The 17,620-nt window shown below is 41.4% G+C and overlaps 2 protein-coding genes across 13 annotated transcripts in view; both read right to left on the reverse strand.

The window, feature by feature from the left end:
• The window catches only part of LOC144533599 (unconventional myosin-VI-like), a 164,637-nt gene extending 155,274 nt beyond the window's left edge, over positions 1-9,363 (reverse strand). For all 10 annotated transcript variants that reach the window (XM_078275079.1, XM_078275078.1, XM_078275077.1 and 7 more), the window contains exon 1: positions 9,156-9,363. The gene's annotated coding sequence lies outside the window, so the exon portion shown is untranslated. The remainder of the gene's footprint in view (positions 1-9,155) is intronic.
• A 4,539-nt stretch (positions 9,364-13,902) lies between these two features.
• The window catches only part of senp6a (SUMO specific peptidase 6a), a 41,288-nt gene continuing 37,570 nt past the window's right edge, over positions 13,903-17,620 (reverse strand). For all 3 annotated transcript variants that reach the window (XM_078274338.1, XM_078274337.1, XM_078274336.1), the window contains 2 exons: positions 16,062-16,212; positions 13,903-14,738 (listed from right to left, as the gene is read on the reverse strand). In XM_078274338.1, coding sequence (XP_078130464.1) covers positions 14,490-14,738; positions 16,062-16,212 — 400 coding nt within the window. In that variant the 3' untranslated portion in view covers positions 13,903-14,489. The remainder of the gene's footprint in view (positions 14,739-16,061; positions 16,213-17,620) is intronic.

Raw genomic sequence — 17,620 nt, forward strand, 5'->3', positions numbered from 1 at the left:
TACACGCACCTAAGCAGTATTTCCTCCATGTTGATTTTGGAGTGGCGGCCCGCCATGGCAACATTTCTGCCGCCACGGTATCAGAAACAGGGCAGATGCACAATGTAGTCACGGTTGCCTTTTAAATGATCCTGCCGACATAATGCCGACATTTACTTGACAGCAGGTAACGTTAGCCTAGCGTTAGCTTGGATTAAACACGGTTAAAATGCTGACAGCTAAACGGTGTAAAGTGTGACTGTGTCTCACTGGAGAGGATTCCAACAGCGGGACGTACACCAGTCTGCAGCTGCAACACACGCTTCAACACGCATTCACTTGAAACTGGTAGCCCATTAGCCTTTTTGTTTTTCTACCTTTTTCAAAAGTCGGTCCAGGCACCATTTAGGCAACGGCACCGTTTTAAAAGTATCGCTTTAGTACCTGTATTGAAAAAAGAAAAAACCCAAACGATACCCAACCCTATATGGAAGTCTTTGCAGCATTTGGAGTTTCCTTTCTCTTCCTGAAATCAATTTGACAAGTAAGAATACTGAAAGTGGCTCCTGCATTTCGAAAGCTAAATATAGTGATGGTGAAAATCTCCTCTGACTCTCTTGTTTTCTCATGAGGTCACTTCCCCCCAGCAGATTACCAAACAGCCCTGACAGACAGTGACATTATGCAGACGGCCTAAAAAAAAAGAAAGAGAGGAAGCGTCCGGCCTTTGTTGGCGTCGAATCCTCTGAGACATTGAAACGCCAGACAGACACAGCGAGGATCAAAAGGACCAAAGCATGCAGCAATTTATTCCACCAAAAGCATACACACATTCTCTGTGTTGGCATGCTGCAAAGCAAATCAACCTGATTTCTCCTGAACATATCCAGAGGGGAAGACAGTGTGCAGTTGCGTAACAAAATCGCATAGCAACCGAGTGTTGAGAGCTGGCTGTTCACGAATATCTGCTCAATATAACAAGCAGGAAAGGAAAGGCAGTCCTTCCAGAAAAATGCTGAGTTTTTTTTGTCATTGTTGCGGGCAAAACTCTTTGATTATGCGGCACGTTTTCTTAAAAAAAATGCCATGGAATATGCGGGATATTTATGCAATTTTATGCGAAGAAATTGCGGGAACTTGCAAAAACTGTGGTTTGATCGTGGCTTCATCGCGGGGTTTGCAGCTTTTCGATGACGTTCACGTCGCGGAATTACGTCACTTCATAACGTTCCCATGGCAACAGGGGAAAACGGCTGCTCTTGTGTGACGAAAACGCAACATTTTCCAACTTTCTGCTAAGATATATGTGACTTTTTTGCAACGAAAATGCGGGGGTTAGGAAATCATGCAAGCCCCGCATATTTTGCGCGGAAATCGGAATACAACACTAGGGTCTTTTTACGGGGTAAAGGTCCTTGCACAGCACACTGAGCCCGAAATCTTCGTATGCGTTTTTTTTCGTATCTCTCTTCCTAAAAATTTGTCACAAACTTGCACACTGAATCCGATGCATATTAGTTTATATCCTCGACATTCCCCTTCCGGGATCGCTCCGGTGCCGCAGGAAATTCCGCCGAATGTCCTTCTTTTCGCCGATGTCCGTTACCTTCCTCTGTCTTTGTGTTGGCGTTCTAACCTCTGGTGGATTTCTGAGGACTATGGTTAACTGCTCCTCAGATCTCTGCAGGGTAAATCCAGACAGCCAGCTAGACCATCTGTCCAATCTGAGTTTTCTGTTGCACGACTAAAACAACCTACGGACGTACACGTTCCACCAAAACAAGCTCCTTCCCGGGGCTATTTTGCAGCTGCTCCGTGCGGAGCTTAGCACCGCCCAAGACGATTGTGATTGGTTTAAAGAAATGCCAATAAACCAGTGCCCGCTTTTCTCCCATCCAGGAATGCTGTGGGGACTAGCCAGACCCTCCTCCACAGCGCTGTGGGTTGTGAAAGCACTCAACAGTTGCAGCTATAGTGTGCGTACTCTACATTTAAATTTAGACGCTACCACAGTTTGAAGGCAGAGCCAAACGTGTCTAAATCAGCACCGTACAATGGTTCAGAGCTGTGAAACCCTGGCAACAGCTAAAAACAAATATTCCCGTTTCACTTGAATATTTAAGAGAAGAGCCGGATTAAGTCGGGTCAAAGTCCTCTCTGAGCAGTGCCGCAGAAACTAACGAGCAATGTGACAAACCAGGGCGAGGAAACCCCATCAGAGGAGGGACTAATGTGTTTTAGTGTTTGAACAGTCTTTATGTCAACGGTGTTAATCTCTGTAGCTGGAGGCAAAGGAGGGACAGGCTCCGTTTCTTTTACAATCCACCGCTCTCATCATCTTCTTTTTCATCTAAAACATGGAAATGGATTCACAGGAAGAACAAGAACAAGCCTCCAGGCCTCCTCCCAAAATATTACCCAGAATTCATTCTATTGAGGCTTCGCTCCGTACCAGGAGGCCTTGTGTTTCAAAGGTCAGGAACACGTGATCCTGCCGGGATCAGCAGCAGGACGAATGGCTGCTGCCGTCTTCCTGGTCGCTACGATTACAGCCCTTCGCCACCATAATGATGGGTTGGGTCCATTTGCATGTTGACATGACGTGACACGGAGATTAAGTCACACGTGACAAGCACACTGAGGGGTGAAAAGTGTGTGAGAAAATACAGGTCTGAACTAGTGATTAAAGAAGCAGACTAAAATGCCTGCTACTAAAAATAGGGCTAGACATCACGTCTCCAAAGCTTAAGATTAAAAACATGCAGTTTTTTTTCCCCCTCGGTCTATGTGTTTTCAGTAGTGTATTTGTCTGGGGGTTTAGGGGGTCCTCCCTCGAGAAAATGTTACGTTTTTCAATAAAAAAAAGTTTTGGAACATCACATAATCTTTGATTAAAGTGTAACTGCTGTTTTTTTTTCAACCTGGATCCTATGTTCCTATGTGTTTGTGTCTAAGTGACTGATGGGAACTGATTGGTCCAGTATTAAGAGAGATCGCTGCAGTCGGCAGCGAGAAACAAGCTACAATCTAAGTTAATAGGACAATTGTCCAGCTTATATTTACCTTCACTAAAGTGCTGTTTTGCCGCTGACGGGCTCAGATTAATATTCTAAGTGTCTGACAACATTATGGGAAGGATCCCTTCAGAGATAGACCGTTAAAACATCTTTAAGACCTTTCTGTCTAACCCACCAGACTCCATTTAAAAAAAGCAATACTTTTAGCGTGTATTAGGGGTGGTACGGTTCACAAAGTCCAATGGTTCGGTTCGTATCACGGTTTTAGGGTCACGGTTTTACGTTCATTAACACTTTTAACACTCCAGAAATATACTTCAGCATATGATATATAGCTAAAATTAGCATATTGAATGCATGTTGCACAATACATGCACACAGCGGCAGTTCTATCTATTGTTTTATTTCCGCTGTCATCATAGATAACATGAAATCCAAAATGTTCAAAAAAAGACACTTTGCCACCGGGCCTTATAACTTTTCTGGGGGAAACCCTGAGATGGATGGCCACTTAGTTTCTGAGTCGAATAAGAGGGGGGGGCTAAATAAATTAGTGCTAACCTGCAGCTAGCCATGCCACTTTCAAACTGAGAAAAAAGACAAAAGCAACAAAAAAAACTTCACGCAAAGGTGAGTGAGTCTGACGATGACAAGAGAGACGTCACGTAATTCACATAAAACACAAGATTTCAGCGTCACGTATGCCCCGTTTAGAGCAGAGAGCATAGACAGATATACTGCGTGTATTCAATGTTTAATGAACAGATCCTCTGATGTCCATAGCATTCACTAAAATAGATCTAGGTTGCCTGTTCTTAAGATAGATCTTCAGTCATCCCGAGGGAAACTGTTGTGCAGCAGTTGCAGTACAAAGTAGGAAAGAGTCCACAAAACTCCACAAATCCAAAATAAAAGCAATGATGAAAACATAAAGGGGGTAAGGCTCATACATTGCATCAAAAGGAAAATGCATTAATCTCTTAAAAATCCGTAGCATTAGAGACACATTTACACAAATGCGTGTTGGAATGGTTAAATCAAAGTCCCTTTTGCTTTATGGAGTCGCTTAGTTTATCTGCAGAAGTGTAAATGGATGTCATTTGGGGGCTGCAATAAGGGATCATTTATAAATCCATTATATCGCTTAGATTTTCATTTTATCAATCGCTTGTTTAGCCGAGGAATTGTCAAAAACAGTCACAATTGTCCATCACAGTTTACCTGTCACCTGCCATTCGAACACGTCGTTTCCAAAAAGGAATTAAGTTTGGTTTGTCATTTGGGGCGAGAAGGTAACCTGACCCAACGACAGGAAACTACTCCTAAAATGCGAGGGGTTCATGGGTAGAAAGAGACAGATGTTGACACCTGATAGCCAGCGGTTCCTCAGGCTTACAAAAACCTTTACAAAGTTACAAAGCAGACGCAGTTCAGATGATGTGATTGGAGGGCTGAAGAACATATTTCTCGACTTCTTGACACACATATAAAATGACAGTGAAGCATCATCAGGTGACGCTCAACGTTACAGAGGCTGGATTCCCTTCTGTTTCCACTCTCACAGGAGAGAAAAACTCACAATAGCTGATCTACTTGAACGTCCACGTGACCTGAGCGCTGGTTCTCTCGTAATCCGGCAGTGTGTGTGTGAACCAAAACACAGCAACAAAGTCAAGTCCTTCCAGGATGTTCCAGCTCCCTCGAGGGGAAACATAAAACATCCCGGAGCGAGGGCGGCCGGGCTCGCAGACGGAGTGTAAATCGACACTCTTCATCACCATCGGCGAGAGACTGCGGTCTGCTCAGTGTGGCGTGACTAATTGAGCTCACATTCCCCTAATTACAAAGGCTGACGGGTGAGAGGGGGCCTAACCACTGGCTTTTATTTCAAAATGTTTGTGTAATGGCAGCCGTAACATTAATGTGAATGCACTCATTAACACCTCCCTCCATTGACCTGCTCCATCACTGTTCTCCATGTTGTAGGCCTAGTCAAGTTTTTAATGTTACTGTCTGTGTCTCGGGCTGACTCCCGCCGGAGCGTAATTGTGACAAATGTCGATGTAGATTGACGTAAAAGTCGCATGAAATCCACCTTGGTTGTTCACACTGCGGCCGCATTGAAAAAAAAATAAATCAGACCTGGGTCTGATTCAGGACCACATATGGAAGTGGTCTAAATTTGATTTGAAAAAAAAAAAATCAGATGTGGGCAAGATTTGAGTGTTCACACTACTTCTGAAGAAGTCTGACCTGGTCACTGGACCCCAAAAGAATCTGATTTGGGCCCCTTTTGCCTGCAGTCTGAACGTAGCCTTAGTTAGCATTAGCCTAGTCTGCAGAGAGGAGTTATGAAAAGAAAAATGTCTGTCTAAAATCCCATAATTTCAAAGGAATCAACGCAACTATTGGATTCACTCACAGAGGTGAAGTATATCGCTTGCAGGGCCTTTGCTTTCGGTTTAATTTTAGCGAACTTTGACAACAGTCTGGGCTGTGGATTAGGGAGTACCGGGAATATTCAAAGGGGCAGACAGTGTTGTGGGGGGGACATTAAGTCAGACTCAGTGGTGAGTGAAACCGAAGCAGAGGGACAGACACAGAGCTGTAGCCGAGCCCAAGTAGAACACTTTTTCATTCGTTCACTGTTATTGGTTATCAGGCAAGTAAAACAGTGATACAGATCATCTGAAAACTGCCAAAAAAACGGCCCGATTATCGTTCTATCCCTTATTTTATGTGTCCCCTTTGTACAAAATCCCTAATTATGCTCCAACTTCCACAAGGAACTAACCACATGCCTTAACTCTAATACATCCATACACTTCCTTCCAGGATATTCCAGGAATTCCTTGACAAGTTTTCCCAAAACGCTCTTTCGCTTTCCGACCGGCAGCTGCTTCCTCCTCACAACTATGTGAGGAAAACACAACACAACACTGTTTACAGAGAGACAAACATATACCTAACACAGTATATGGAGGTGTACTGCCACGCACTGTTGTCTAACTTTCTGAATCCTCAGCTTTCTCTAGTATACGTGCTCATCTTAAAAGGGACGAGGGTGCACATAAACTGCTTATCCTGGATGAGACACTCGGACAACAGTTGTTACCCAGGGAGCTAAGTGCCTTTCACAAAAAGCAAGCATGCTCCGACGTCTTACTAATTATTTTCACACCCAATTAAAGTCCTCGAAAGCTGTGTGCGCAAAGATCACCATCCGACCAATTCAATAATCGTGCGGTTGTTCAGGATCATTTCCTGGAGAGGACTTTGATCCCTGAAGTCACCGAAACTCCCTTAACTCAAGGAAGCACAGCCTGAGTATAATAAGTACTATTGTATTGTCATATAATGTTAACTAGATGTCATAAAAGAAGGACGTGGTCAGAAGGGAGCAAAAGTCAAAGTCCCTTCAGAAGTCAGGAGGTTGCTGACAGACAGCCCTCCTCCTACGGCTGCAATTTCAACGATTATTTTCACTGTCGATTATTTTCTCGATGAATTTGGTTTATAAAAGGGTGAAAAATGTGCACCAGTGTTTCCCAAAAGTCCAAGATGAGCCCAGTTCAGACCAAAGATCCGAGACGAGACGGTGTATCATCTCCACAGCGACGACTCTTTGCACTTCCGTCCTAACTTCCGACTTTTAGGCTTTTTTGTAGCTGGATACATCATTTGTTGCGTCTAAATATGAATGTGAATAATGTTAATGATAGTGAGATGCTTGTTCCAGTTACATTTCTAGTGATGAATCGGCAAAAACAGGTTTTATTTCTCCGATTCACGGCTTCGTCCTAGGCGCTCCCTCTCTTCAGTCACTCTCTAGCTCGCTCCACCGTACAGTACGTACTCGCGGGCGCACATTGAGCCTCCGTCTATCTGCCATTTCGACCAGTTAACAGTTTTTAACATAGAAATAAAATGGATTATGGTTCATTTTATTTCTATAGTTTGTAGCTGCCTTTACCAGCTGACTTCTCTATTGGCTGTAGAAACAGGAGACGTCTCTTACGTTCTAAAACCAGCCTCTGGAGACTCCACCAGCTGACTTCTCTATTGGCTGTTGAAACAGGAGACGTCTCTTACGTTCTAAAACCAGCCTCTGGAGACTCCACCAGCTGAGTGGCAGCGACACCATCAGCTGTCTTGAGTCACTTTTCTCCGCGACGTTCTAAAACGGTTTCGTCTCATCGCGAATCTTTGGTCTGAACTGGGCTTAAAGATGACGTCCTCAAATGTCTCGTTTTGTCCAAAACATATTCAGCTTACTGTCACAGAGGAGAGAAGAAACAAGAAAATATTCTCATTATAAGAAGCTTTTTAACTTTTTTCCATAAAAAATGACTCAAACCGATTAATCACTTATCAAAATAGTTGGCGATTCATTCAATAGTTGACAACTAATCAATTGATCTTCGCAGCTCTCCACCCAATGTCTGACTGACACAAGAGGAAAACTGTATTTCATTATTACATTATTGTACACTAATATGCTACTTGTACACTGGTTACTTAATATTTAATATTGTACATATTTTATTTTGACATATATCTTATGTATATAGGTTGTAAATGTTATTATTTTCTGTATGTGTTTGAGTGAGTATGTTTGTCCTTGTAACTTGCTGCTGTAACAGTTATTTCCCTATTTGGGATTAATAAACTCCTCCTATCTATCTATCTATCTATCTATCTATCATTCATAGCACTATGGGAATAAAAAATGTATATGTATAAAGATGCCACAAACTGCATGTACGTCTGTAAAGAAATATTAGTGACAATGAGATGTAATGAAAGAAAAACATAACGTGCTTTTTGAGTAAATCTGACAGATTTCGAGCCGCTTTAGGAGAATAAAATGACCATAATAGTGATTTCAAAGCAGCTTCAGCATAAAAACAAGCTCAGGATAAACACAATAAGCACAGAGAGCTCTTATGTAATCACAGATACAAACCCACAGCATCGGCTGAGCATGTTCCCTGCATCCAGACTTCTGAGGATGCCACATCCTCTTTTATCATCGCCCAGGCACTAATATCACAATGGACAAAACCCACCACCCTCAGCTTTTCTTCTTATGCAAAGCATGTCCACTGATTCTTCTTCCCAGGCTCAGCAGCCAGCAGTGTGGGTGTGTGTAGCCTATGTATGTGTGTGTGTGTGTGTGTGTGTGTGTGTGTGTGTGTGTGTGTGTGTGTCTGCAGGCCGCAGCCATGCTTATATTGTGAGATCTGACATATTGGTGCTGCTGCTGCTGTACAACAACACAGACTCCCATGTCATGTACGCACCGATGAATTTCCCTAGCAGCTGCCAAGCTCTGTCCCTTTTGAACTCCCTCTGATGCAGTGACGCTTGTGCTAAATGCTCGTTATGTTCGATATGTGCCCCCCGCTCTAGCTTTCGAGACACCGAGCAAGAGCCAAACCTGATACAAAAAACCCAAGAATTTGGAATCGCGTAGCGTTATCAGCCACATACATACGCTATGAACAATGAATCATCACTTTTTCTGATTTGGGAGACAATTGTCTTCAATTCGGCATGTATATAATCCACAAAGCTTCACCATTTGTCAAATAATCCAACTTTTAAATACTGTTTGCCGGTCATTTCCAATATGTTATTTCACGAGAATATACACTTTGGTAGCAATGGCAGCGACATTGAGTATAGTGAAAAAGTTGAAGCCCTACTAAAATAAAGGGAGGCACGGTGGATTCTTCATATGCCGATTTTAAGAGTGTCTCATATGTCTTCAAAATATATATTGGACAATGTATTATTATATAAATGCTTTTACTGATATAAAAAAAAACTTTAAATTGCAAGATGTTTGAAGGAAGTCTGGCGCGGACTCCTCTCAACAAAGCTAGACAAATGCAAGCACGATTTATGTTGTTAAAAAAAAGAAAAAATTAAATCCCACAGCTCAATGCAGGAATTATAAAGCAGCCTAGTCCCAGCCTAGTGGAGGATTTTTGTCAGAGTTCTCAGCTGTGTGTTGACGGTTTTCCTCCAGGGCAAGCTGACAGCCTTCCCTGTGCTGCTGGCTGCTAGCACCGGGACACAGCTAGCTAACATCGCCGTCTTATTGTGATGAATTCTCCCGACCGGTGAATGCAAACGGCTGTCGGTGTTGCCTACCTCGTTTGTGCGTGAACTCCCGTGGCCTGTTTTACGGAAATGATGTTGGTTTTAGTTTTTTAAATCCCAGAAAGAAAGAAAGGAAGTGAAGCGCACGTCCCAAACACAGCCGTGCCGGTTGTCTCCTGATGATAGGTGTCCGCTCCGGTAGCCTGGGCCACACTCTCCCCGCCCTGCTGCCTCCGACTCCCGCAGCAATCCTGGGAAACTGGCCCATGACGTCACGAGCTGGATAATAAAAGGTCTCCCTCCAGGGGGCGCTATCCAAATCATAAAGAGTTTATTTATTTTATTTAAAATAATTAAAATATTTGTTATTTTTTTAAATTATTTTTTATCATATATTTTATTTACAAATAACAGCAGTGGAGAGAGTAAATTATTACATTTGCTCAAATTTAGAGATACTTTACTTGAGTATTTTCTTTTCATGCTACTCATATTCATTTACTTGCACTATGTTCCCCTCACAGAATTACACGTGTATGTAGCATACAGTAAAAAATCTAAAAGCTAAAAGAGAGAGACTACTGGACACAAACACAGAGACTCCTGATGAATCATCATGTTTCTCTGTGACTGCTGGATGTGGACACAAGCAAGTGTTTGCCGACAAGTTTATTATTATTATTATTATTATATGTCAATGTTCAGGACTTGTTTCTGCTGCAAACAAGTGGCATTAGTTTTGCAGATATGTGATCATAAAGTATTGGACACATTCAAACATAGATCTGATGATGGCGCTAGATCAGGGGTCTCCAACAAGTAGCTCGGTATTATTTCTAGTATATTTCTAGTATTTTCCGTGTGTGTGTTAATTTAGGATCCTCATTTTTATTTTATTTTTTTTAACCTTTATTTATCCAGATAAGTCGATTGAGAACAACTTCCAGTGGTGGTAATGAGGACATAATGAGGACATAACAACATCATAAACAATAAAAAAATAAAAATTGTAAGACAAAAACTAAACATACACTATCATTTCATAACACAACTCATATAAAATAACAAAATACACACACATAAGACAAGGACAGACACATAGACAGCTCCACCAGTGCAGTCATTGGCCATTCCTTACATTTAGGTTGAACACATGTTTATAACAGGCATATCCACATACTATTGTCACATAACATGTCTTTCATCCTCCTAACCTTAACCCTCCTACTGACTGAGCAACTGCCATCCCCTATTTCTTAATCTATTTCTTACAAATAACCAACCTAAACATTTGTATATTGTAACATTTGTCCGATATCCACACCTAAGGGCTATACGCGCGGTTCTATTTTGCACCATTTGCAATTTAGTTACTTTTTCTTGAGTTGCATTAGACCATACTACTGAACAATAGTCAATATTAGACAATATTAAAGCTTTAGCTACTACTTTGGTTGAGCTTTGTGACAAAAATGGTGCACATCTTTTAACAACAGAAACACCACTTCCCATCTTAACAACCACGTTATTTATATGTTTTGTCCATGATAATTTGCTATCTAAAATAACTCCTAGAAGTTTGGTCTGATGTGTCTCCTGATGTGAACCGAACATCATGCTTTTTGTCTTTGAAACATTAAGAACTAGCTTCTTTTTCTTTTTCCATTTAACCACTGATTGCAGCTCGTGATAGGGTGGCGTTTAACTCATGAAATGTAGATGAAGACATATAAATAGTTAAGTCATCTGCATACATCGATATACTGACCTTATTTAAAGCAAGTGATGAATCATTTGTGAAAATAGTAATAGTAAATAGTGTATTTCACCGTAAATTTACAATAGTAAACTGGCAGCAGCTTCGCCAGTAAACTACTGTCTATGTACGGTATGCATACAGTTTTTTAAAGTTTAAGGTTTGTACTGTAAAATGACAGTTTCTTACCGTATTATTTGAATTGACAGTAACATACTGGCTGCAGTGTAATTCCCACCTTTTCTTTTATTTTCCCAAGATGCACTAACAGTAAATACCTGTAATCTGCATAGACAGTAAAATAAATGGACACAGCGATACAGGACATTAGAAGCTCTTTCCTGGTGATGGCTGAGCGTTACTGAGCAGCCTCCAACTGAGCTTGAAGACGTAGATGTGACGTGAGCAACCTGTCTGAAAGTTGGAAGTCTTCTGGTAGCTGTGCCAAGAGAAATCTCAATCATTCCCAATCTTATCGGTAATTTATCTACTGTGCGACAGCAAGTCCCGTGGTCATGACACAACCGTTAGCCTATTTTTACATAAACGTCTGCTACGGAGCCATAACGTGAGGTACAAGGTAATGGAGCCTTTTATACATTGTCGTGTTTCTTTAGAAATAAACAACGGTCAATTAGAGTCTTTAAACGCTTCAGATGTAAAGTTATTCACTGTCAAAGTGACGCCAAAAAGAATGGGAGTCAATGGGATGCTAACGGGAGGTGATGGCTTGTTAGCCTCAGAATCTCCCCATAGGAGGTACGCTTTCCGGATGCTCGCTTACCCCCTTGGTAATCTGTAACATTCGCAGATAGTGCTGTAATATTATTATTTTCTCCCAGAAAGCATTGGCATTTACAGCATGATCCTGTATAACATTAAAACAGTAAGATACTGTGATAGTACATTTACATCAAAGGTATGCATCCATGTCAATTTTAGGCAATTTGGTTGAAAGAAACCCAAATTTCTGATATTAAAAACTTTGAAAACGGGTCAAATTTAATCCGAAGACAACACAAGGGTTAAGCAGTTGATTTATATTTTATATTTTTTTATATTGAAAAGGATCCGCTGAATGAGTTCATAAGTGGGACGACAAAAGACGTTTCAAGAGTCATGAATGTTTTAGTGTCCGGTAACGAAACACGGGGTGAAGAAGAAGACATTTAACACGGGACTGAAAGCTGAGAGCAGCATTTCATAACCAACCACCCGAGACAGCAGCACTCTGCATTCACACAGTCACTCATTTAACTGATGACAGTTTTTGGTAACACTTTACTTGAAGGCATCTACATAAGAGTGACACGACTGCGTCATGAACACATGACACAGTCATGACACATGAACCATAACCCTAACCATAACTTATGACAAAAACAGAATGACACTGTCTGACAGAAGCGTTATGTCATCAACGTTTATGACTCGTTCATGACAGTGTCATGTCACTCTTATGTAGATACCTTCAAGTAAAGTGTAACCTAGTTTTTTAAAGAGGCTTGGGATAGGTAAGTAAGCAGAGTTGGAGTACATGCAGGCCGTTTTTGTCACTCTTTAGCGACAAATTTAATGTGTGGTTACAAATCTATAAATTGTATTTTTGTCTGTCAGCGGTGGAAGAAGTATTCAGATCCTTTACTTAAAGGGTAACTACTGGTTTTTTTCAACCTATTGTCCTATGTGTTTGTGTCTAAGTGACTGATGGGAACAACAATCTTTGACATTGGTCCAGTATTAAGAGAGATCTCTGCAGTCGGCAGCAGAGAAACAAGCTACAATCTCAGTTAATAGGATGATTGTCCAGCTTGTATTTACCTTCACAAAAGTGTTTGTTTTGCTGCTGACAGACTCAGATTAATATTCTAAGTGTCTGACAACATTATGGGAAGGATTTCTAAGGAGGTCGACCTTTCTGTTAAAGAGTAGGATCCTTTTTTTTTAACATAAAAACATCCGCGAAACCATTTCAGCATTGTAAAATACACTTCATTCAAAGCCGCGAGAGAGAATAGTTACTTGAATTATTTTTATTTCAATTATTTATACAGTATGTCTCTCTCTCTGATGTTGTTATTGGTGGGACCTTGAGTATTTGTATCAGATCATAGTTTTTTTTATTTTCATTAGTTGTGTGTCATGATGGATGTCGTATATCCTACCTACCTACCTACCTACAGGTACAAATAAAGTATAAACCTTACCCTTAAAACCAACATTGTGTTAGTCCATAAACGTAAATCTTAAAAAAACAAACACACAAATATATAGTTTCATCAGTAATTTCCTAAAACAGCTGATCACTGTAGTTTTTATCAAACAGGAGAAAACAGTGCATTTGTTGGGGACTATTTTCAGCATCAGATTAATCCACATTTGGTGCTTTAGTGAGTATTTGGAGCAAAAATACTACTAAACCTTGTATACTCTGTTCTTTTTTTGACAATCCCTGTTTATTTGTTTTTCATTCTTCCATTTTTAATCCCTTTTAAAAGAAAAGGGAACAGCCTCAGCATTTTCTGTCCAAAACGTCTCGGGACCTGGAAATAATCAGACGCATTTAAGACTTTCCCAGACCCTGTGCATGTTCTGGACAACAGCAACTGTGTGTTGGTTGAAGCTCATGTTATATGATCGAAAGCTCCAGAGCAGCCGCTAAATGGGAGATTGTTTTATCAACTTCTGTTTCCCAGCTACAAAAAAAAAAGTACTTTCAATCTCAACTTTTATGCCAACATGGAATAGAAGTCTGCGAAGGGCTCCGAAAAAAAGGACACACACACAAACATTTGTTTCACTATCTTTGTGGGGACCCGTCATTGACATAATGCATTCCCTAGACCCTCACCCTAACCATCACAACTAAATGCCTAACCTTAACTCTAACCATCACCTAATTCTAACCCTCAAACACCCTTTTAACCTTGTGGGGTCCAGCATTTTGGGCCCCACAAGTATACTGTATTCCCTAGTTTCTGGACCACACAAATACAGTAACACACACACACACACACACAGACAAAGTTAAGGCAGAGGAAGTGTTCTTGCATCCAGAGTTGCTTTTAATGCTGAAAATGCATCCACTCCACATCGAAGAGACACAACAAGCACTGAACTATGTGACTCGCCAACTTCCGGAAAACAAGTTTATTTTTTCCCAGACGGGGTGGATTGTTAATAACTTACAAATAACAGCAACTTCCTCTAAGTGTTGTGCGTGTGTGTGTGTTTGTGTTGTTGTTTTATTGTTTTTGTCTTCCTCTAAACAACTAGAAAGCATAGAAAATAACGATGCAAGAGACCAACAGTATCTTCTGCACAGATCCTCCCGGAGAAGAAGAACATCTATGAAAACATAACTTAATGGGGCCACTTCATGACTGAGTCATAAAACGGTAAATTACAAAGGCAGCGGGAAAAACTCCAGCATATTTACAGTTCATGGGTTTTTATTTGATAGAAAATTCTGACGTTGTGTTTGATGTCTGTGGTTAATGGAGGGAGCCGAGGGACCGTTTTCAGACACGTCGAAGTTAAACCAGCGTACAATCAGGTCCCCCCCCACCCCCGTCACTCCCTGCTGGGCCTGGGAGTGACGGGGGAAGAGGATGAGGGTGAGGGTGCTTTCAGGGGCTGATGGGTAGGCTCGGCGGCCTGCCCAACCACTCAGAAGTCTCTTCGATCTCCGGCTCTCCGGGAGAGGCGGGCGGAGAGCCGAGCGGTGCCCCGAGCCGCTCCGACTCCTTCTTTTCCAGTTCTTGTTGCTCTTGGATCTTTAGGATCAGCTCCTTGATTTCCTCGCGCTTCGTCTTCATCCGTTGCTGAGGAAACCACTCGGACAAGCTCACCGGCAGATGGAAACTGGGAATCGGATTCTGTGTAAAAAGAGACGAGACGAAACCAAACCAATCAAACCAGAATGGTATGGAGAAACGACTGCTGTTGGTGTAAGATATTGTGTCTTGCCTGTAAGAACGCGATTACAAAGAATTGGTACAATCCTGAGCCTCCGAGCCTCGGATGGACATAATCAAAGAGATCTCTACCATGGAAAGGATAACTTTTCTTTAAGATCTTGAAGAGCAATCGTCCTCAGACAATGGGAGACATGGACTCTCTTTATGTCAGAAGATATGGACGCTTTTCCACTGTGAATGTCTGTGGACATTTAATACGAGGGATGATGTAAAACTAACTGGAGTGCCCCACACGGTGTTCTTTGTGTGTTTTGTAAAAGACTTTAGACCAGGATAGTATGGAAGTCCACAAGGGCAATATTAAAAGGATAACTCTGGTGATATTCTATATTTTTCTTATCATCTACAAAGACACAAACCAACAGTCAACTTATCTGCTAACAAGTAGAGATGTTCCCATAGCGATACCAGTATCGGAAAAGCCTCCGATACCGCCTAAAATGCTGGTATCGGTATCGGAAAGTACTGGAGTTTATGCACCGATACCCTGTTATTAAGCCCAGAAGAAAATATACTTTAAAGTAGTTTATTGATGTTCTTTTTCCGTTAACTGGATAATAAAATAAAGTTCTGTGGCGTTCATTGTTTGTGTTTGTTCATGTTTCACTAAGAGTTTAAAATCAATTATAGCAAATGATATCACATCCATACAGGGAGAGTAGTATACAGCTGTTATATATGACACACTGGTATCAGATCGGTACTCAAGTTCAGGTATCGGTAAGCATAAAATGGTATCAGACACTACTAACAAGTATTGTGTGTTACTATATAGTGTGTTCGCCATTCTGTAGTGGTGTTTGAATTCTCTGCGGATAATTTCATTCACTATATAGTCCACAATAAAATACCCACAATGCACTGCTAATTTGAGTGTACATACGATGTACCCTACATGTTACTCCCGTATACCACAATGCGACGCGTTCGCGTTTTCCCGGAAATGTCACATGCAACATCTATAATAAACAACCGAGTGCGCGCTTTGTTTCAGCGACGTATTAGAAGTATGTTTGTTTGGGTTTGTTTACATGATGCTGGGCACGCCCGCCTCCGTCACACAAACAACGGGCGCATCTCCTGACGCAACGATGTTTTCAGTGTGGTGTCTGAAATCTGGTTTGGTCGTTGCCTCTATAGTTCACTTTTTAATAAACACCACACAAGGACTAGTGAGCGAGGGAATGGCGGTTTTGAACGGTTTTACGTTTTCCCCCTCACCTCGAAGAAGCTTTCCACATACTGCAGGACGTAAACTCCGCAGTCGCTGAAGTTATCCTGCTGAGGCACACGTGGGCTGGAGCCCTTCATCACATCCTTCCCGAAACTCCGCTGAGTCCCTTTACGCACCTCCCACTCCACCTCCAGGTACCTAAAACAAACGCACACTCAGTCGCAGTCACCACTGTTGGTTTTCCTTAAACATCTCCCCATTCAGTCTCAGTAATGCCAACAAATAATGTGCAGTGCAACAAAAAAATGAACAATTCAACATTATTATTATTGTTCTTTGCCTCACTTTGATGCCCGTGCTCTATGTTCTGGATTAACATTCTCCATAATGTTTTGTGTGATTCAAACAGGAACTATAATGTTGCCAGGAAATGAGGGGAGTTAGCTGTTGGTTACAACTTGAACTCTGTATTTTTATTTTATTTGTTTACATTTTGGCAGCATCAAAAGTTTGCCAAATTCGCCACTAGCACTTCCTGTTTGCAGTTTACCCGTGAATGTGCAGACAGCTTTCACTGGATCACTTTGATACTGAAGACGACTAAAAAACGTCAAGGTTCCCAGGCAAGCTCTGCAGTTTATAAGACAAATCTCTTCTCTATGACTTGTAAGCTGTATAATGGACGCTAATTTGCGACGGGCAGCCGATATAACGATATCCTCGGAAAGTGTAAGTCACTCTGAATCTAAAAATATGTACCGTGTCTGTGTTGTTGACTGAGTTATGACTATGACAAGTATTGATCTCTGCGTCTCAGCCACCACTGCAGTTTACCAACAACGATTATCACCCTCAACCCTCCGGTGTCTTCAACCGGTTACACATTTTCCTTGAAGGTATCTACATAAGAGTGACATGACACTGTCATGAACGTGTCATAAACATTATAAACAAGTCATAAACGTTTATGACATAACGCTTCTAATGCTTTTATTAAGTGTCATTCGGTTTTTGTCATGACAAGTTAGGGCTAGGGTTCATGTGTCATAACTGTGTCATGTGTTCATGACAGTGTCATGTCAGCCTTATGTAGATACCTTCAAGTAAAGTGTTACCCTTCAACCTACCCTCCGCTCCATAACAGTGGCTCCCAACCTGTGGGTCAGACCCCATAAAAGGGATCGCAATATAAATCTGAGGGGTCCTGAGATGATTAATGGGACGGCAATGTGAAAGAAGAATAAGAAAACATTGGTAACACTTTACTTGAAGGTATCTACATAAGAGTGACATGAACACATGACACTGTCATGACCACATGAACCCTAACCCTAACTTGTCATGACAAAAACCGAATGACACTGTCTGACAGAAGCGTTATGTCCTAAATGTTTATGACTTGTTTATAATGTTTATGACACGTTCATGACAGTGTCATGTCACGCTTATGTAGATACCTAAAGTAAAGTGGAACCAAAACATTTTCTGCTGCAACAAACTCCGTATAATTTCAGCCTATTATTGCTATTTTCTTGTGAGAAACTGGATACTTTTATCCCTTTGGGTTAGAGATGTTCCAGCGTTTTAGGCAGTATCGGCTCCGATA

This window comes from Sander vitreus, chromosome 18, assembly GCF_031162955.1.
Source record: "Sander vitreus isolate 19-12246 chromosome 18, sanVit1, whole genome shotgun sequence".
In the NCBI taxonomy this organism is placed as follows: domain Eukaryota; kingdom Metazoa; phylum Chordata; class Actinopteri; order Perciformes; family Percidae; genus Sander; species Sander vitreus.